Below are 22,260 nucleotides of genomic sequence, written 5' to 3'. Positions count from 1 at the left end.
GGCTCACAAGGTATTAGGGGTTAGAAGGGACCCAAGGAGATCATCAAGTCCAGCCCCCTCATGCCAGAGCAAGACCACACAATCTAGCACAAATCACAGAGGACTACATCCAGACAATCCCTGAAAGTGTCCAGAGAAGGAGACTCCACAACCTCTCTGGGGAGCCTGCTCCTTTCAGTCCAAGCCTAACTCAGAACCTTTGCCAGAGCTGTGTCTGGGCCACACAACTGTGCCAGAGCTGTGCCATGGAAAAGCAGCCTCTCAGAGAGCTCAGCAGCAGGAAGATGCCTTTGTGGAGTGTTCTGGGAACTACTTCTCAGGCACTTAGCAAAGCCCCTCCCGAGGCTTGACCACAGCATTGGGCAGCTGCCCACCTCCTGACCAAAGGTCCCCTCAGCCACCAGAACCCGAGTGTCTGTGCTCAGCAGCTTTGAAATGATGTATTTGCTGCCTCTCCTCTGTGCTTTTACCTGCTAAATATCACCAGGAGAAGCAAAAAAAACCACCAAACCACCACGCCACTACAAAATGCCCAAAGAAAGAGGTTTTGAGAAATGCTGCTGCACTAAATTTCAGAACATTTGCATCTGAGAGACTGGCAGATTCAGAAGGGGCAAATGAGCCATTCACTGAAAGGATCCATCTGGTCTCTTGCTGACCACTGAACACTTTTCTCTGCCATTGCCACCCATGTAAACTGCTAAGCACAGGCCACAGGTCGGCTCTGCAGCAGATGAAGTCCTAGCTGGCACATGTCAGCGTTTGCTCACCTCTGGAGAGGTCACTCTGTGTGGAGAACACCAGTGCTGTATTTCCAATTATTTTTGGCTTCACAACAAACTTCCACTACTTCCAACATGCTACAAAGCAGAACTGGTTGAGGCAGAGAGGATGAGCACGGGCAGCAACTTCAGAGCAAACTAGCTGCTGTTTTACTCCATGCTGTCCTTCGTAAAAACAAGTCCAGGTAAGTTGTGCACAACCACATCTGAAAACCTGAACCACCCGAATTTAGGAAGTCCTCATGGGCCATGGCTGAAGTCAGGGAGGTGGTGGAGTTGCCATCTCTGGAGGTGTTCAAGAAAAGACTGGATAAGGCACCTAGTGCCATGGTCTGGTTGATTTGCTATGGCTGTGTGCTAGGTTGGACTGGATGATCTTGGAGGTCTCTCCCAACCTGGTTGATTCTGTGATGCTATGATTTAGGTACAAACACAACTTCATAGAATGGAATCACAGGATCAGTCAGGGTTGGAAGGGTCAGCCAGTTTCAAGCCCCCTGCCATGGGGGGCTCACCTCACACTAGATCAGGCTATCCACGGCCTCATCCAGCCTGGCCTTAAACATGTCCAGGGACAAGGCTTCCACCACCTCCCTGGGCAACCCATTTCAGGGTCTCACCACCCTCAGGGTGAGGAGCTTCACTTGTGATCAGCTTCCAGGCCTCCTTTCTCCACATAGAATAAATGACACATGAGCAGTGAACAAGAATCAAAGTCGAAAGAACAGGGTGGGAACACTCCCCAGCTGATAACTGCATTCCTGCAATGATAACCTGCTAGGTTCAGTGATTAACTTCCACCACTTTCAGTTTAATTTTGGTCCCTGAAAGAGCTCAGCAGAGGGTAGATGCCATAAGCAAAGCAATGATGTTTGGTGCAGCCCATGAGACAGGACCAGGTCACCCAGTCACAATGATCAGCGTCACATCAGGAGCGTGGGGCTCTGGAGCTGCGGAGCACTCGGCTCGGGAAGCTTGCCAGTCATCATCTTCAGGCAGCTGTCTCCAAAGGCTGGACTCATTTATATCTGCTTAAAGAGCTCACTAAATTCAAGACTGACACAGAGATGGAATTCTTATAAGAAAGCACTTCAAATAAAAAGACAGCTTTGAAGGCAAAGCCAAATCTAATTTCTGTTCTCAATTCACAATCAATCAGAAGGCAGCTCTGGATGTAGACCCCAACAGGAAAACCCAAGCTGACAGCACAGTAGTTTCCTCCTGTATTTATGGCATCATTCCCTTTTCTGTCATCTCTTGTCTTGACTGCACAGGTTCTGCAGCACTCTCTTTGAAATGCTTCGCTATCACCAGGGCACAGCATTGCACAGAGCAGGTATTTGTTCCCCACAGAGGATATATCTTATTAAAATGCTTCCTTTCTCCTTGCTTCCAGGACACACAGGTGAACCTAAAGAGTTTTAAAGGTTCCCTCTTTCATTTGAATAGAGGTCTAGAGAAACTTAGATTAAAACAACACAGCAAGATGATGGAGCACTCCCCCACACCAATCATCCTAAGAATTACATCAAAGCCTGACAGCAGGCACCTGTACTCGGCTCACAGAGCTGTGGCTGGAACCTAGTCAAGATCCTTCCTAATTTTACTCGACATATCAAGTCAGAATCAGGTGGCAATTACATGGCAAGGACTTGATTGTTACTAAACAAAACCATTTAAATCCCCAAATTCACCATTCAGTCCCCGCTGGCAGCCACACAGAAACAGCAAAGGAAAGAAAGCAGACATCTTGCTGCTCAGCTAAATAATGTGATGGAACAGAGATTAGCTTGTCTTGATCTGCCAGTTTAGATTCTTATTAAGAGACTAACGGAGCTTTGCTGAAGGCACTGTCAGAACAATCAGGTGAAATCACTGCTGCGTGTGCCTGGTGCCAAACACATCCATACCTGCTTGGAAAGCTCTGTGCCCAGCCTGCCAGGGGAGGCTTTGGTGTGCCAGGAAAGGAGCAACTGCATCGTTCCTTACTGTAAAAGTACTTCTTGTCCAGCACACAGGCTGAGCATCAATTCTGCAGAGCAGTTTACCATATCCTCCCAGGTGACCTTGCAGTACTTTATGGGGGCTACAAGAAAGCTGGGGAGGGACTTTTTAGGCTGTCAGGTAGTGATAGGACTGGGGGGAATGCAACAAAGCTGGAAATGGTAAATTCAGCCTGGGTGTTAGGAAGAAGTTATTCACCATGAGCATGGGTTGCCCAAGGAGGTGGTGGAAGCCTTATCCATGGAGGTGTTTAAGGCCAGGCTGGATGAGGCTTTGGACAGCCTGATCTAGTGTGAGGTGTCCCTGCCCATGGCAGGGGGGTTAGAACAGGCTGATCCTTGTGGTGCCTTCCAACCCTGACTAATTCTATGATCCTCTCCTCCTCACTTTATTCTGCAGCAGCAGAGGGGCCCAGCAAGGTCTGCAGGCATCACTCAGACTTCCTGCATGTGAATCAGATGCACATTGTTGCTTCAAAACCAGATTTCATTTTTATCTCCACATGTTTGTTAACTATAAGGGGAGCCTCACACTTTGCATTTAAAACTGGTCCTGCCAGGTAACACCAAGCTCTAAATCCTTCCAGCTCACTGTGAGCAGCCTGAAGGAAGAGCCCAGTTCTTGTGTCCCTGTTTCACATCTGCTAGGTAAGACAAAGTTCTGCCAAAGAACTGGGTTTTGTTGAACACATGAGAGGTGTTGTTTTTCTTTGCCATTTCCTTAACACTCAACATCTCTACAACCACACACCCCAGGAAGAGCCACAGACCTCTTCAGAAAGTACTTCAATTAGAGGGGGGAAAAAATAAATCAACCCATGCTGATGTATTTGCCAAGAGGCAATAAATAAGGAGTTCAGAACACATTTTATGCCCCTCTAAGGTAAATCAACAAAGCAGAAACGGACTTAAATCCTTTTTCTTTGCTGCATTTCACTCAGTGCAAGAAAAAAATGTTTAAAAAAGGTCAACAAGAGAGAAATTCCTCAGGTAAAAGCTCTTTTACTATTGCACCAGTACGACACTTCACATTACACAGCGGAGTTTGATGTCTGAATGGAAGAACAACCTATTTTTAGTAGACTTTTAGCTGAGAGGAAAAGCAGAGAGCAGTTGGTAGTTCCAAATACTTTAGGACTTCCCTGTGGATCTACTACACAGACCTGTGTTCAAATACAGGCCAATTAAAAGGTTAACAAAGACCCTGAGATCATATCCTAGAGGCCATCGCTGTCCCTGGAAGGACCACCGGAGTCTGATGAAAATAACTCTGTTTTAAGCAGCATTCAGCACCGGAGTTTTAACAGCAGCCCATCCACAAAGGAACTTTGATGCTCATTCCACATTCCCTCCCTCTGCAGAGAGCAGAGAAAGCAGATTCCCCCCTGCTGCCCACCAGACGTCTGCCTCAATGGGGCCTTCTTACCAAATCCGTGCCAAAGTCAGACTGTCTCACGGCCAAAGGTTATGAAATGTAGTCACATCTCAGCACAGAAACAGCATTCTCCAGCCTCCAGAGAGTTCCAGTTCTCAGGCTCTGGGTAAGGAACCCTTTGATAGCACAAACACTTGCAAGGCTTCTTTAGAAAGCAGCTGTTGGTTTGGATAGCAGACACCCAGCGATGGGAACACTGCTGTGAGCAAAGAGCTGTGCAAGTCCCTTACCCCAGCTGGTTTCAGCAATACAAATACCTGCGATGTATAAACATCTCAGGACAGCCCTCACTTCTGTCTATAACTACATGAAGGGAGGCTGTAGCCAGGTGGGGTTGGGCTCTGCTGCCAGGCACCCAGGGACAGAACAAGGGGAGAGAGTGTCAAGTTGTGCCAGGGCAGGCTCAGGCTGGATGTTAGGAGGAAGCTGTTGGCAGAGAGAGTGATTTGCATTGGAATGGGCTGCCCAGGGAGGTGGTGGAGTGGCTGTGGCTGGAGGTGTTGAAGCCAAGCCTGGCTGGGGCACTTAGTGCCATGGTCTGGCTGGTTGGCCAGGGCTGGGTGCTAGGTTGTACTGGACAAGCTTGGAGCTCTCTTCCAACCTGCTTGATTCTATAATTAAGAAACTTCTTCTGTAAAACCAAACCTCATTTTGAACCCACACACCTTATACAGGAGACAGAAATGTCCCTGACCAAGGCAGGCCCCCACACCCCAAGATACTGTGCAGAAGGGAGCAGGACAAGGAGATGAGGCACACAGTGCAGTGCAGACACCACCCAGTCCACTGCAATTACAACACCAAGCGCCCTGCCCTAATGAATTCATTTAAGTACTTGCAGCATCTCCTAATGGGCATTAATTAAACTTTTCTAGCATCTCTACCTTCACCAGAGAAAAGTAATTACTCACTGCTGTCCTACAGAGAGGGAAATAAAATCCCCAGGATTAGTTTTTTTCACGTTGAGTAAGTAGGGCAGAGAGCAAAGCCTGTGATTTAGGGGCAAGTTGGCCTCGCTCGGAATTCCACAGCAGAAATCCTTCAGTTCTTGCACCAAGGAAAACATTTTTGCTGCTGCCTGTCAATAACCCCCCAAATAAGGTTAACAGCAGTACACAGGTGTGTCAGGGAGGGCATTATTTGCCTTTTCCCAAGCTCCTAAGAGGATGGCTGCATCCTCTTAGGATGCTGTGCAGGGCTGCACGTTTCAGACCTGATCTATCAGCACACACATTTACAGATATTTTATTCATAAATACAGGGTATTACAACTCCTAGAACAAGCCACTTACAACCAGAAGTACATGCCTGAGTAGCACCCAAAGATGTCTATCTAGAATAAGCTACAACAATTTCTCTTTCTCCACACAAAGCTGCACAGTACCACAGGGACCAGCTCTCGCCCCGCGATAGAACCGCAGCTCTTTTCTCTTCAGCCTGGTGCTGTTTCACATTTTTGCCTTCAAGTCCACGTTACAAACATTCTCTTCAGAGGAAATGCTGTCAGCCTGGAAGCAAAGCCAAGGCTGCAAACGCTCCCAGCGTGGCTCAGCAATGGAACTCTGCCTTCCATTACTTCGTGGTGCTTCCACTCGACGGCACTGACTGCACAAAGCCGTTTCCACGAACAAGTTCTCCCTGCACCAAAGCATCTGCAATCTAATCTCACTGCAAAGAAGATTACTGAGCAATAATAGTTTGTTTGTTTGGTTGTTGTGTGGGGGTTTTGTGGGTTTTGTTTTGTTTTTTTTTTCCCCAGCATCAGAGGTAAAAATACTTCCCTGGCATTTTTGGTCAGCTGATTCCTGAGGAATCCTTCAGACCAGTAAAGAAGGAAACAAGCCATTAAACATCATTCCCTGGGATTAATACAGGGCTCTGCCTCTCTCTTATATAACAGGATTCTGAAATTCCTCCAACCCCCCCCCCAAGTACATGCATTAGGAGGAAATCATTTCTACAAACCTAAAACTTCAGGGCTTAGTTATTTCCTGAGAGTTCTGTGGTTTTAGAGGAAATAAACTGGATGTTAATCCTCTTGCATTTAATGAGTGGCACCAGCAAACTCTGCTGCTGTCTATTGCAAGAAGACCACAGTCAGCATGGAATTGAAGCAAAGCAAAGTTGCATATCCTGGCAGTGAAAGCTTCAAGAGGGAGGAAGCATTGGTTTGGATTTTCCTGGTGCTATCTGAGCAGAAATGGTACTAAAATTATTCCAAAGCCCATCTACATCCTCAGCCCTTTCCATACAACTCGGTGGTTTTCTGTTTTGACTTCTAATAACACCAGGAAGAGTTCCCTCACTCACTCACTCACTCACACACCTCCCCAGGAGCTGCAGGCTCAGGCTGGTTTGCCACCAGCTGTGCAAACACAAGAAATGTGCCAGACAGAATAAAGCAGCAGCACAAATACTCATTTCTGCTTCAGCTACACTTTTGTTGCTATCACCCAAAAAGTCTCGCAGGGAGAAGCACACCTACAGGGACAATCCCTTCTGCTTTTGTCTCCTGGTGTTTTTCAGAGGTTTGCCTGCCTGGGAGGTGGGGGGGGGGGGGGGTTCACGTTGGACACAGCTCCCCTGCCACTGGCTGCTTCTGGTGAAGTCCAAACTGCTGCCCAAGACACTGCACTTTGCTTCTTCCTAACCTCTGGCTACAGCTCTAGCAGCTGCCGAGGAGATATAACACTGAGAGGCTCTCTTCAGCAAAGGAGACAGCAAACCACTTAGTCATCTAATTATACATAAAGTTAGCTTCATTTAATTACCTTTCTGTCCTGGTTTAACAGTCTGCTCTCACAAGCAACCTCCCCCCACCAAGATCAGGAGGGAAAGTAACACACAAAGCTGGGCTGAGATAAGCAGATAAGAGGCACAGAGCTGCACATCAGTTGTTTCCTCTGTTTCTTTGCAACTTTTCCCACCAGCCTGAGCCAGTACAGGCGTTTTATTTTCCTTTCTTCATGCTTAATACCCAGACAGTTTTTTTTCCTTGGGATGTCAAGAATTAAACCAGGTTTAACTATTTGGATTTCATGAGCTAAGAGCGAGCTGCCTGCAGACACTCTAAGAGCTGCTCAATTGCAGATCCAATACCTTAGGCCAGATTTTAGACTTCTTTTTGGAAACCTTTTTTGGTCACTCCCTGGAGGCTGCACTGCCCCAAGTGCAAGCTTCAAGCCTGTGGCCACGGAAGGCTGAGATGTCCTGAATGGCTCCCAAGGTGTTTACAAGACATCTAAGAGCAGCAGATAGATTAAAACCAGGCTCAACTTTGCCATGCAAGACTTGGGGGCAGTGGAAAATTCAGACAAACAAGTTCAAAGCTACTACTCCGGAGCACAAAAAAACCCAAACCCCTTTCTAACCTGACAATCTGCTAAACTACATCACTGTATCAAACAGCAATTAAGCAGCCACTTCAGATGGATATTTTTTCCTCCTCTCATCTGTTCTTTCATCAGCATGAAAGGAAACTTTTTGAAACATGTTTCTTCTAGCCGAGCATAAAGTGGTGCTTGTGCCACTGTGCACACTCCCACCTCCCTCCGGAGATAGCTCTCTGCCCACATTCCACACCAGCCAGCGGCCACTTGGGCACCCAGCAGGACCCTGGGGACACTGACAGCCAAATCTGATCCCACCACAACTGCCACACAGACCCTCTGCACCAACACTGGGCATCTGGCTTCTGCCCACCCAGCCACAACTGCCAGCAAGCACATGGAGAGACCTGCACTTGCTCCACGCCAAGGCACCGGCGGATCCCAGAACATGGCACAGCCAGAGAGGACTCCAGCAGAGGACAGCAGAAGGAATTTGCCACCCAGAAAGTTGGTCACATCCTTCCTCATTTCCCCAGACCAGCACCCCCCCTCTGCCCACTGCACATGGCAGAGCTGACAAAGCTTCCAAAGGGCACACAGATGGGTCCTGGCACAATGGTTCCTGCAGCACAGGCTGCATCCTCGCCTGCATGCTAAAGCAGCCCCTAACAGAAGAGACAATTCCGATCCCAAAACACAATAGCAAGCGTTGAATTGCTCTCCAAGTACATGTGGGAAACAATGCTGGGCCAAAGGAATCTCATTTCTCCCTAAATGCTTTATCAAAAGCCCTGGCATAGGCAGCGGGGCCAGTGCAGCAGAAGCCCAGCACTCAAAAGTGTCCCTTTATGTTCTCCACATTCAGAGCCTGATGCTAGGCTGAACCACCACACACCAGGGGCTGTTGTGCAGAGCAGCTCCTGGCAGATGCCTGCACAGATCTCTCCACTTGTATTTCTAAAGTCCCAAATGGCCTTTGGTGTTCTTCACAGCTCAGAGGAGCTGGCCGATGACGCAGGTGCCCAACTGCGCTGCATGACCAGGAGGCAAACGCCACCTGCACACCCCAGCCACTTGTTCTGATTTCTGAGTCGTGGGATCTCTGCTCCTATTTGCACTACAAAGGAGCCAAACGTCTGATGGCCAGGCCTGGAAAGGGGTGCGGGTTTTGAGTGGGGTGGGAGAGGAAGGGAGCTTGCTTTTTCCTCTTAAATGACTAAGACGTTTAGCCCAGGATGCATCTGGAGTCGAGAACTTCTGGAAGTGTTTTTATGTAAGCCTCTAATGTTCTGCAGGCAGCTACTGAACGTTGTACATCTGCACGCCAGGAATTCAAGGTGGAGTAAACATCACCCTGAGTGACACCTCCCAGGTGCTGAGTGACTGTTCCCAAGAGCAGTGGTTTCTCTAAAATACAATTACTTCTGTTTCTTCCTCTCCTGTTATTATAAGGCTTCACAAATCAGCCCTGGACACACTGAGGTTGTCTCTCCCATCTGCAGTTACCTTTCCCTGCTGCAGCACTTGCAGCAGCCCCACAGCACACTGCAGGGGCACAGCTGGATGGCCATGCCCAGCAGGACCAGCCTGCTGCTGCTCTCCCCAAGGTATCTGTGCCAAGCTTCTCCTCGCACCCTCAGCCTGCCACGCTCTCCAGCCCCAAACAGAAGCACACAGAGATGTAGTTGTAGTCTGACAGAGGAAGGATGGGAGGATTGCCTTGAAAAGTGACACCCAGCAGCATGGGAACATTCAGTGCTGAGGGGTTTTTGGGCACCTCAGATGCCTCCATAGCTCCCCGTGGCATTTGCACAGCCAAAAGGCTCCCATCTGAGCTGGGACTGACTGAGAGAAAGATAGAGTCTGAAGCAACACCCAACAGGAGGGAAGCGTTCCCAGGTCTTCTGGTGTACTGGGACCAAACTGGACCACACCAGAACAACTGCACCCCGCCCCAGACAGGGATGGACTGGCAGGTAGAAGCCACTCGATCTGCCAGCACCACAAGGCAAAGTTCAAACCATTACTGAACCTGGCTGAACCCGACTCCAGGGACTGCCCTTGGCACAACACATGCCTGAAGATACATTTCCTGCTCTCCAGGATTATCTTTTGTGGTTTATGGCCACAGACTTGTGCTGTGAGAGAAGGAGCAACAGTCTGTTAAGCTGCTCCTCTGTACCACTATTGCACTTTCCTAATCCTCAGGCTCGTCTGTGCTGTAATTCTACCTTTGTCTCACTGCACAAGAGCTTTTCCAGGCTGGTGAGCTCTTGCTTGCATCTCCCTGACCTTCTGTCTCCGAGATGAGATGATTGCCATCCCCAAGCACTCCTTAACATGTGCAGAGCTGGCAAGCATCAGCTTGTGACGTGCATCTACCCTGTGCATGTCAGCTCAGGTACCTGTACCACAGCAGTGGTGATGCCACCAGCTGCTTCTGCCAGGCCCGGACAGCCCCAGCCACACCAAACCAACCCCTGTTTGTACAACTGCAGCAGCCAGGTTTTGGGTTAGCTGCTCACAGTCTGGGTCTGTAAGAACCCAGGTCCTCCATTTCCAAACGCAGTGGATTTAAGAAGAGGCAAGTTCAGTGAGAGATAATTCACACAATTAACCTTGTTGGTTGCCTTTACCACCTTTCTGAAAGAACACTTCATTATCATGCAGATGGAAATAATGCATTTAGAGACACCAAAGCCCAGAATACTTCTGATGTTTATATAGCATCCCCAATCCATATTCATAAGGCACCAGCTGTTAAGTTTGATTGTGTTTAATAGCAAAAGTCAGTAATGAAACAGCAGTGAAGGAGAACACAATAAGAATCAATAGCCAAGTGTACCATGGACTGACAGGGGTAGAATTCCAGCTCTACATTTTTCATACAGGTAACTGAGGAGCTGTGGCAATCCAGAGCTTAAAGGAATTAACAGTATCTCAGGGAAGGAATTTACAATGGCTCAGGCTATACAAACTAGACCACTACTGAGCAAGTGGAGAGTGACACAGGATGGAGAGTGAACACACCACTGATTTTCAATTTGAAGAACTTACATTCAGCTGAGAGCAACCAACAATTCATAAAGAAATTACAGGCTTGAGAAACATATGTATGGAAAAGTGGTTTTCAGCAAGTGCTTTTCAAGGCAGCTCTGAAAACTCGCTGTAAAGGCTCACTGAAGGAGAGAGCCCAGACTTGTGTCTGCCACCCTTGGTGTGCTTGGTGAATGAAACTGCATCTCCACCTAAGGCTGCGTTGCACATGACACAGAGCACAGAGACATCAGCCTGAGCAATTGCTGTGGTCGTATTTCACACTGAAAGCTACACCTCAGCTAAACACAGGATGTGCCTATGGGCAGCCACCCTTGTCTGCATCTCAGCAGCAGCACTGAGGAACAGCTTCCACCTAGCTCTGAACAGCCAGCACGGAAGGGTTAAGTCACCCCAGTGTCCCTGCACCCACAGCAGCAACTCCCTTTCCTCCATCAGTGCCTCCTCCATGCCAAACACCCCTCTGAGGACACAGGTTGGCACTCTTGCTTTTCACAGAACCACTCAGGTTGGAAAAGACCTTCGAGATCATCAAGCCCAACTTATCACCCAATATTATCTAATCAACTAAACCATGGCACCGAGTGCCACATTCAGTCCCTTTTTGAACCCTTCCGGGGATGGGGACTCCATCACCTCCCTGGGCAGCCCATTCCAATGTCAATCACTCTTCTTCCTAGCATCCAGCCTAAACCACCCCTAGTGCAGCTTGAGACTGTCCTCTCACTCTGTCACTGGTTGCCTAAGAGACCAACTCCACTTGGCCACAACCTCCTTTTAGGTAGTTGTAGACAGCAATAAGGTCCCCCCAGAGCCTCTTCTCCAGCCTAAACAACTGATCAGCTTGGAAGCCAGCCCACAGTATCCAACTGAATAATGAAGCCTCATCCAGGAGCAGCTCCTGCTCCCACCCAGACATTCTGAGGACCCCAGAAAGAAGAAATCAACACAGCTACAAACACCAATTACTAACTGAGAGGAGTTACTTATTCTGGCTTTGATGACGCTGTAGCAGATCAATACAAGTCTGCAACCTCCCTACAGCTTTTTTTTTCCTCTTCTGCCTTCTGTTCAGCAGATCTAGATGAGGAATTTACTCTCAAAGAGCTCATATTTTCCTTAATCCAAATCCAGTGCTCTCAGGAATACCATTGCTTTGAAGAAGAAAATTGGTCCCATTCAGGGCAGGAGATGTGATTTAACTAACAGCCCATGAATGCAACAAGATCTTTCTTAAAAGGAAGCATCATGAATTAAAAACGAGAACAAGAAGAATGAATTCGAGGACTTTAAAGCAGAGCAACTATCAAAACTAGAGAATTTTTCCCCCATCTGTCAATTTCAGTGCCCAATCCTTGTTAGACTTTAAGAATTAGCAGCTGCAAACTACCTCGAAGAAGAGGCTTTGATAATAGAATCATGCAATCAGTCAGGGCTGGAAGGGACCACAAGGAGCAGCCAGTTCCAACCCCCCCAACATGCCCAGGGACACCCTACCCTAGAGCAGGCTGCACACAGCCTCAGCCAGCCTGGCCTCAAACACCTCCAGCCATGGGGCCTCAACCACCTCCCTGGGCAACCCATTCCAGCCTCTCACCACTCTCCTGCTCAACAACTTCCTCCTCACCTCCAGCCTCACTCTCCCCACCTCCAGCTTTGCTCCATTCCTCCCACTCCTGGCACTCCCTGAGAGCCTAAAAAGTCCCTCCCCAGCTTTCCTGTAGGCCCCCTTCAGACATTGCAAGGCCACAGGAAGGTTACCTGGGAGCCTCCTCTGCTCCACCCTGCACAGCCCCAACTCTTTCAGTCTGTGCTCACAGCAGAGCTGCTGCAGCCCTCTGAGCATCCTCATGGCCCTGCTCTGGACACGCTCCAGCATCTCCACAGCCCTCTTGTAATGGGGGCTCCAGAACTCGATGCAGGACTCCAGGTGGGGTCTCAACAGAGAAGAGCAGAGGGGGAGAATCCTCTCCCTGGTGCAGGGTGCACAACAAGTTCCACAAGCACAGCCTGTTTAACTTCATGAATTTTCTAAAAAGACAGTTTAGTTTTCAAGTGTTTTTTGTTTGTTTCATAAAAGAAAAATGAAAATTCTTTACCAAGAGTTGAAGGAAATTGCATTTTCTGCGAGCAATTAGAGCCAGCCATTTTCTGCGAGCAACTGGCACTTCATTAAAGCAGCCAAGAATTTAAGAGCAATGCCTAGACAAAAATTACAGAGATGAAATCTGCTGCTGAAATCATGCCTTCTAATAAAGGTTGGTGCTTACTTCATCCTTGGCTTCACTCACACAGAAGAGAAAGCCTCCTGCCATTGCAGCTAAGTATTTCCCAGCCATTTTAACCAAGCCATGTGCCGGCAGGTAAACCTGAGCTGGGTTTTATTAGCAGAAAAAGCAACATAAACAGATGTGGAAGAGTTTCCATCAAAACTGTCTACCTGAGCAAAAAAAAAAAGAACCATCTCCCTGCAGGAATGACAGGATAGCAGTGCTTGTGAGAATTTCATTCCTCTAAAGCAGAGGACACTGACACAGCCAGGGGGGTTAAGAGCACTGCCTGCTCCACCAGGGACACACCAGCCTTACCCTGCACTGCCCTGCTGGCTCTCTCTTTAAAGACATCACCCATGGGCAGAAGGAAGAGATTGACTCTGTTGAAGGGAACAAAAAAAGTACAAATGAAAAGCCCAGTGTTAGGCAGCACAGGAGCCAGGGCCACATGAGGCCTCGTTATCATTTCAAACTAACATGCCAGGCAAGAATAGAATAATTAGAACACATTTATGGTGAAATCATTAACACAGCACTCATCACAGCTAGAGTTAAACAAAGGAGTGTGTGAAAGGGAAAGGCAATATGTTCTATGCCAAGAATAATATGTTTATATAAAGATGAAGATGAGAAACAAGATTATGCATCACATGCACACGCTAATAGCCATCCCTTGGCAAGTGCCTGGTAGTCCCCTGCACCCACATATCCGAGAGCCAAGATAACAGCTCTGTGTCATCAGCTCTCTCCAGCTGCCACAGGACTCTTCACTGCTACCTATCAGTGCTTAGAGAAGCAACAGACCCCAGCAGGAAGCATTTTTCCTTCAGTTCTCTTTTTCAAGGCTGCACACAGACTCACAGAGTTTCTGAGACCTTCAAGCTCCTCGAGTCCAATCATTAGTTTCACACTGACAAGTCCTTGACTAAACCAAATCCCTCAGCACAACATCTAATCACTGTGAATCGCTGTGGTTGGAAAGGACCACCAGGATCATCCAGTCCAACCTTCATCCCAGCATCCTTCATCACTAGACCATGGCCCCAAGCACCACATCCACTCTTTTAAACCCCTCCAGAGATGGTGACTCCACCATCTCCCTGGGCAGCCTATTCCAGTGCCTGACCACCTGCTCAGGAAAGAACTTCCTCCCAACATCCAACCTAAACCTTCCCTGATGCAACTTGAGGCCATTTCCTCTTGTCCTATCGTTAGACCAGCTCCAGCCTCACTACAACCTCCTTTTAGGTAGCCATAGAGGCCAATAAGGTCCCCTCTCAGCCTCCTCTTCTCCAGACTAAACACCCCCAGCTCCTTCAGCTGCTCCTCACAGGTCCTGTCTGCCAGACCTCTCCCCAGTCTCGTCACCATTCTCTGCAGCTGCTCCAGCACCTCAGTGTCCCTCCTGTACTGTGGTGCCCAAAACTGGACACAGGACTCGAGGTGTGGTCTCACCAGTGCTGAGCACAGGGGCATGAGCACCTCCCTACTCCACTGCTCACACCATTGCTGATACAGGCCAGGATGCTGTCAGCCTTATTGGCCACCTGGGCATACTACTGGCTCATGTTCAGCTGCTGGCCACCAGCCCCCCCCAGGTCCTTTTCTGCCAGGCAGCTCTCCAGCCACTCCTCCCCCAGCCTGCACATCTGTCCTCTGCCCAGTGTCACGACACAGAGATGCTCTACAGATTCATTACAGCCACCCTGGACTTTTGGGCTTTTCCTCCTGCGGCAAAATGAACCAACCTCTCCTTCTTCTGTACAGAAATGGGTCAGTTCTCCAGGTACTCTCAAGCTAGGAGGGCAGCTTTCCACACCGGCACCCCTACCTAACGCCCGTCAAGGGCTGAAGGACCCGAGCTGGCTGCTTCAGCTCCTCAGACTGGCAGAGTAGCACACGAGTCTGTTTAATCACTGAGCTGGCCCACTGCCAGCTCCCAGAGAAATGCAGAATTAGGGTAATGCCTTCCCTCGGAGAGGCAGAATTATCCTAGTGTGTGCTCGGATCCCTGTTTTACCACGGCACATTTAGAATTCATCTGGTTTTGGGAAAACAGCCTGGGAGTGCCCTCCCCTCTGCCTTAATTGCCAAACATGCAAATGTTTAGCCCCACATGGAGGCTTTGTACCTACCTCGAGCACAAGAGAAAATGTAAATGAACCTTCTACACTCAGCTTCAAGTAGGGTGTCTGAGCACTGAATCCTCATCTGAGTCACTGTGTTTGCCATCACCGTTTCCATTCATTCTGCTTCAGAGAAGGGACCCCCAAGCATCAGCCAACTCCTAAACATCCCCATAGACTTTTGTTTGCAACAGACCCTCAAGGGATTGACCACCACCCAATGTCACAGTGGAGTGAGAGAGCAAACAGCTGTCTCTGAGCTCGTACTGGATTTTGATCAGGAGGGCACCATGGTGAGATAAAGCCTTGCTAGCTTCAAGATCCTCACATCCCAAGAGCGTTGGGAGAGTGGAAAATATTGATTCAGAAACAATTAGGTTAGTACTGAGAAGTTCAGAGCCCTACATCCATCCACCTGTCACATATCTCATTCCTTACTACTGCATCACAGCTCCCATAGAGCAGCAGACCTGAGGCACAGGCGGCATGGTGGAAGGCTGCAGACCACAGCTGAGCACACACGGAGCAGCAGCATGCACCAGCTCTGGACTGGCTTGTGCTGCAAGCACTGCAAACCTGGAAAAACAAAGATCCCTGAAGTCCTGTGAGTGTGAGCTGGGAAGGAAAAAAAATGCATCAAAGAACAAACTGACACCTTACTGCAGGCCAGGCAGCCCAGGCTGGGGACATGAATAAACGTCCCGGTCAGAGGAAGAGCTCTAGCCACAACTGTGGGAGTCAGTGAGGAACAAAAGGAAATCACAGCTTCAGGAGCACTGAGACTGTTGATAAAAACTTAAGTCTGAAGGGGGGGTTTACATCATGCAAAATCCTGCTGCATTTCTTGATTAAAGATTAGTTTTGTCACACTGGAGCCAACAGCATCCTCTTGGTAACCAAGGGACAAAACCATGTGTCCTGGAAGTGTTTCTCGAGTGGAAGAGCTCCCAGATTGTCTCTTTCTTCACAGATGCTGGTTACAGTGGCCATGAAACTCTGGTAATTGCCACAGAGTGGCTGTATTCATCAAAGCTCCTTAGTCTGGAAGGAAAACATATTCCTTCCTACATGGTATCTGGCAGCTCAGGCTGCAGGAAGAAGGCCTGCAGCCCAGTTTGCATGCATTTTGGCTACCAGGCTGCGAGGCAGAAAGACAGCATTCAAAGCCACACTGACCAGTGTTTGCCCAAGCAGGCTCCCAGTGCACACCAGCAGCCTTCTGGCCAAACCTGAATGCCATGAGCAACCGGTAGGTACCTTGAGAGGATGAACTCGGCACTCAAGGACAATGGATCTGACTAAAGCAAACCACTTCTGCTTTCCCTTGCTGGAAGCACCAGGAGCTGCAGCAGTGCCAGCTAGCTACAAGTCTAATGCTCTACATCTAGGCAGCGCTGGATGGAGATGGTCCTCGAGCCACTGGCAGCCATCTCCTGGGTGCATGTAAGCAGGCGATTAGCTCGAAACCAGCACTTAGCAAGTGTGGCTACAATCCTAATGCACTCATTAGGAGGAGCTGGGCTTGCTCACAGGGCACACACAAACCAGCATCACGCTGCACAAAGAGCCTCATCTCCCCAGGATGCTGTTTGCTCCTCCGCTCAGGATGAGCAATTACACAAACAGAGGTATTGTTGTAACCTCAGATATCAACTAGAAGGAAGTGATATCTAGCTTATATAGACAACTTATATCAACAACTCCAATCCCAGGACCACTCCAGGTGTGCTGCAGAGAGCTACAGGCCAGCATCCTGCAGACTGGGCTATGCCAACTCCTGCCAACATCAGAACCAAAGATTTTCAGCTAGCTTGAGCTAGACCTTGTCCAGGACATGGCCATGGCACCAAGGACACTCATCTCCAGCCCACAGCACATCACTCTTTTGCTCTCCCTCCTCAGCAAGTAAGGACAGAGCAAGAAAGGGAAGGGCAAATTTCCTCCTCAACAAAATGGTCCATCAGTTGTGATGTGCAGTTAACAGATGGCGTTCAAATTAACATTCATATCTTTCAAGTGTCTTATCAAACAAGACTAAACAGCATCTTGAAATTTCCATTTTAAATTTTCTATGAGCTTGCTAAAGTATCACAGACAGATTTTACTGCTGTCAGCTAAAGCTGTTGCTGCCTTTAATGAAGGACTACATCACTACTTGAAATAAAGCACTCCAGTCTCCCAACATGACATTCAGGACTACTGGGAAACTGGCACAGGCTTCATCTAGAAGAGGAAGCCAGCTCTTAAAACACCAAAGTTGCCCTGGTGTTGCCCTTCTAGAGCACAGAGGAAGATTGTGAGCATCACAGCCTCATAAGCACCCTAAATTTCATACACCGTGTGACAAATTCTTTGCTGTTGTGGTGAAGACTCTCAAGTTGGAACCCCTCAGAATTCTGTCCCCATAGCACTGAAACTTGACAAGCCATTGGGCACAGAGAGGTATGCTGGCAGAGGCACTCCACGTCCTTCAGTGTGAGAGTTCATCTGAGAGAGAGATGTTTTGACTGGAGAAAAACATGACACATGGGACCCTACAAACCAGCGATGCTGTAACCGACCTAAGCGTTCAGCAGCACCATAAGCGCGGCAGGGTCCATCAGCCCTCACCCCCCCTGCACTGCCCCATGCATCCCCCTCGCTGCCTTCCAAAGGTCAGCAGGTCTGAACTGGTTCACACAGGGTGGACGGAAGGGAAGCCAAACCCAAAGTCAGAGCCTGCACAGAAAGCAGCGTGACAACAACACTCACTGCCCAAGCGGAGCGCTGCCGCCGCAGCAATCTCACACAGACACCCAAGAAAAGCAGCAGGCGTTAGAAAAGTGTATTTAAGGACACTGAGTCTAACACAGCAAATGACTGCAACAATCATCTGATGTGGTAAATAAGCTTGCAATACGTTCTAGTGCGGGAGAAAAAATGCTGCATCTGAAACTTGGGTTGGATTGGTTATTAAAGTTACATAAAATCAACATGAAAATGCCAGTTCTCAGCTCACCCCAGCACTCAGTCCACCAGCTCTGGAGGACTACGGCAAACAGCACAGGGCTTTGCAAAGCTCCAGGAGGAGCTTCTTTCTGCCACCTTAACCAGTTACTGACCCACAGGAGAATTCTGCTCTTGTCCTTCAGCAGCTGCACAGCCACACGATGCTTGCTTGGCAAGAGCCTCACTCAAAGCCTGCCGATACCTTCCTGAACGTCTGTTTGAAAATCCACTACAAAACCACTTGGATTTGATTAAACCAAATGGTGAGCCTTGGAAAGCTCACAGACTTTCTTCTGAAGAGCAGCCCACTCTCCTCATTACTCTCCACACAGTCCTCATGTGATTCATTCACATGCTCAGCAGTTTCATTCCTAACTCTAATTTTAACCAACCTGCTGGAAACAGAAGCAGGTCCTTGCTGATCTCCTGGACCCTTTTCCCATTGGCACCCACCCTGCTCCTCACCTTCCACAACACCAACGATTTAAGGAACAGGCAACACACTGCTGATCTAGAAGTCCTTCCTAATGGGCAACACCTGGCTCTGGCCATTTTCTACTCTTAATTGTACCCGTTTCTTCTACATTTTTTCTTCCCAGTTTTAATCTGATAGTGAGACATCTCCCTGTTATGGAAAGTCCCAGCACAGGAATATCTCAATCTCTCCCATAGTAAACATCAGAAATTCCTTTGATCTTCTAACTAGAGTCCCATCTTCCACAAGTTTTCTCTCTTAAAGAGAGATTTATTATTTTTTATCTTAATTTGTTCCTCAACTTCCTTTAATCCTCTCCATTTTTACATTTAACTTGCAGCTGTTTGTTTCCTCTTTTTTATTGTCCTCGTTCAGGAAGGATCTCCAGTTTGAAATTACAGGCATCCTCCAAAGTCTGCCAGGCTTCTCCAGGTGCTTTTAAGGCACAGGTTTGTTTAGGGTTTAATCTTTCATTGGAGAGGTGATACACATCAGGACTAAGGGCATTGTCTCTGTGCAGAAGGTGACTTTTCATTAGTGGTCGAGTGAGGAAAATCTGATTTAAAACACCTATTCCCTCCAGTCAAACCACAACAGTTATGAGAAGAGTAAAGAGCAGGCGTTAAAGAAATACTATAGACCTCAGCCGCGGAAATTCTGGTGCCAGCAAGGACTCAATAGCAAAGCAGTTTCGCCAAGGACAGTTTCGCCAAAGCTGCATACTCCCACCTGGAGCATCTGCCCTACAGGGGGGGAGGACCTGAGGCTCCTTTGGCTGGGGACAATGAGTTTCTGCCATTGCAGGTACCGCTGCTCAGCCTCCGCGCTGATAAAGCACATTTGACCACAATGATCTGGTATCATCAATCAATTTAAGTACATCCGAAATTAATCCCAACCTATGGAATAAAGCAATCCCAAAGCTTGTTCTCCGCGTTGGTCTCTGGCAAAGGAAAAGCCAGCAGGACACGGCGGTAGTGCTTCCCGGAGCCGTGGTTCAATCCTCCCAGCTCCTCGGCTCCACGGTTTCACCTGGCTCTGAGCCGCAGACCGTGCAAACACCCTGGAAAACCGCGACAGACCGGTTCTCCAGCCGGTGCCCGGGCCCCAGCTCACACGCGGAGACGACGGCGGGCAGAGACCCTCCGGGAGCCACCGAACACTCCACTATACCCTCTTGAGATGCCCTCCGAGCCCCGCACAGCGTCACAGCTGCAAACACACCCGGAACACAGCGGTGCGAAACTGACCACTCGTGCGGCTCGGCGGGGCAGAGGCGGGCGACAGCTGCCGGAGATCGGGCCCGCACCCCGTCGGAACAGAAGAGCCCCGCGGTGAGGCCACCGGGACCGGCGGCGGCATCATGAGGCCGTCCCGCTGCCGAAACCGCAGGTCCCCGACGGGCCGGGGCAACGAGCACCGCCCGCCAGCGCCGCCCCGGGGCTGGGCCGCGACTCCGGGCTCCCCACCGCCACACGCGGCAGCGGGGCCGCCTCTCCGGGTCGCCCCGTTCGGCGGAGGAACCCTCCCGGAGCCGAGAAAACTTTCCCAGCCCGACACCCGCCGCCCTCGCGCCCCAGGCTCCGCTGCCGGGCGGGCGCTCCCGCACCCCGCCGCGGCCACTCTCCACGCAGGCCGCCGGCGCAGCGGGGCCTACCGCGGCCGGCTGAGCGGCGGCGCGGGCAGAGCGGAGCGGGGCGGGCCGCGGGTCCGGCGGGCGCGGCCTGCGACGGGCGGCTCACCTGGGCGCACGGTCTTGAGGCGCACGGGCTCCCTGAAGTGCCGGACGACGGCCAGCGTGTCGCGGTGCGTGAGGCCGCTGACGGGGGTGCCGTTCACCTCCAGCAGAACGTCCCCCGGCGCCGGCGCCTTGCCCGAGAGCAGCGCGGGGCCCGGAGCGCCTTCGCCGGCCGGCAGCAGGCGGCCCGCCAGGTAGGGGAACTCGCCGCGCTCGGCTCCGCCGCGCAGGAGGTCGGGGTCGGGGCCCGCCGGGCCGCCCCAGGACACCACGCACTCCTGCACCTTGCTCAGCCAGTGCCGCTTCTTCCGCAGCGTCTTGGACATGCCGCCCGCGGGCGCCGCTGCCCGCCCCGCGCCGCCGCTCGCTCCCCGGCCGCGGCTGCCGCGCGACTGCCGCCGCGCGCGACCCACCCCGTCCCGCCCCTCCCCGCCACGCGCGCCCCCGGCCCCGCCACGCCCCCGCCGCGCGCCCCCGGTCCCGCCACGCCCCCGCCGCGCCCTATCGGCCTCGCTGGCCACGCCTCCCGGGGGCGGGGTCTGTTCCGGCGGCGGGCAGTGTGATGGCTGGGGTGGGCCTCGGCACCCCCGGGACTGCTGCGGGGCTTGGGACCAACCCCACCGGGGACCCCTCCGGGAGCCTCGGCGCCGGCTGAGTGTGGCCTCCAGAGCGAGCAACAGGCCCTCGGCCTGCGCCTGCCTCGGGCAGGAGTCTCCTCGGTCAGAAGCCTCCTTCACCCAGCAGCCTCCTTCGCCCAGCATCACCTCTCAGTCAGGGTCACCCTCAGTCCCCACTCTGCTGGGACCTCTGGCATCAACCTGTTCTTTGCTCGTGGCTGAAGTGGGGTCCGTGCCCCTCTCTCCAGTGACTTCTCCTATTGCCATTTTCTGCCACACAACTCCCTGGGTGCCGATCCCCACCCTCCACATGGCCCCTGTCGCTGAGGACGAGTCAAAGCTGACTTGATCTCACCAGGCTAAAGCAGAGGTCGGAAAGGTGGCTACAACTTAGATATTCCTGTGGAGACCTTTTCTCAACTGGAGAACACAAATCCAGTGCATTTGCTCTCCGCATGAGCTGTGTCATTTAGCTGGCATCAAAGACGCCAGCGTAGCCGTTAGCCTGTGCCAGACAGAGATCACACACCGGGGACGTGCTACGAAAGTCACCGTGTCTGGGAGCAGAGCTCGGCTGCCGAACAAACCAAACACTGAACACTACCAACCACGGGAAAGTTCATTCAGAATCATTGTCACTGCTGTAAAAGCTGCAAATTAATCCCTTGAAAGCTTTATGGTTCCAAGTGTAAATTTCTCTGCTCAGTCCCCTGGAATTGTTTTACTCAGAGCCTGAATGTCTGCTGCAAATCTCTTTTGACGTCCGCGGTGTTCTAGGAGTGTCCTGAAGGCTCCAGCTGTGCCCCTGGGCTGACATCCCCGACGTGAAGGGAGGCTTGAGCAGGTGTGGCTGTGCCATTGTTTGCAAATAGAGAGGTGTGCCCCTGCATAACTCAAATACCTCCCGCAGGAGGAAATGAAGGAGCCGGTACCTGCGGAGTCCAAAGAATGTTTGCTGAGCTGTAAAACAATGGATTTTTGTTCCTGCTGCTGTCCCTGTGCTCACCTCTGTTTACACACAGGGTGCATTAGAGGTGTCACATTCCAGCACGGAATGGTTGGCAATGGTAAACAGCAGCAAGTGGTTAATTTCTGCCTAGTACAGAAACCACTAAGGGACCTGTTCATCACGAACACCAACAAATTCTGCTGCTGGGTATTTTCCAGCTCTTAACAGGCTCGTCTGCCTTTAAAGGCCTTTTAGTCTGTGGCTTCCATAGCAGCTATTACCAAAAGAGCAAGAATGCTCCCAGTGAAGTCAGAAGAAGGCAGATCTTACGGTAAAGCTGTGCTTGCTGGGGTGAAACAATGTCATCTGAACTTGTTTGGGGACATTAACCAAATGCTCCCAATACATCTGAGAGCATTGCCTCCAGCGTTAATGGAGCTGCAGCAGGCACAGGTTGAGCTCGCTGTGCTCGGTGCTGTGTGAGGCAC

The 22,260-nt window shown here is 50.5% G+C and overlaps 1 protein-coding gene across 3 annotated transcripts in view; it reads right to left on the bottom strand.

Annotated features, from left to right (window-relative positions):
- Positions 1–20,572, bottom strand: part of MAGI3 (membrane associated guanylate kinase, WW and PDZ domain containing 3) — a 72,428-nt gene extending 51,856 nt beyond the window's left edge. For all 3 annotated transcript variants that reach the window (XM_064173646.1, XM_064173648.1, XM_064173649.1), the window contains exon 1: positions 20,211–20,572. In XM_064173646.1, coding sequence (XP_064029716.1) covers positions 20,211–20,532 — 322 coding nt within the window. In that variant the 5' untranslated portion in view covers positions 20,533–20,572. The remainder of the gene's footprint in view (positions 1–20,210) is intronic.
- Positions 20,573–22,260: the final 1,688 nt, after the last annotated feature.

Source organism: Pogoniulus pusillus, chromosome 39 (assembly GCF_015220805.1).
Source record: "Pogoniulus pusillus isolate bPogPus1 chromosome 39, bPogPus1.pri, whole genome shotgun sequence".
NCBI lineage: Eukaryota > Metazoa > Chordata > Aves > Piciformes > Lybiidae > Pogoniulus > Pogoniulus pusillus.
The sequence above is the reverse complement of the archived record's forward strand: the minus strand, read 5'-3'. Positions and strand labels throughout refer to the sequence as shown.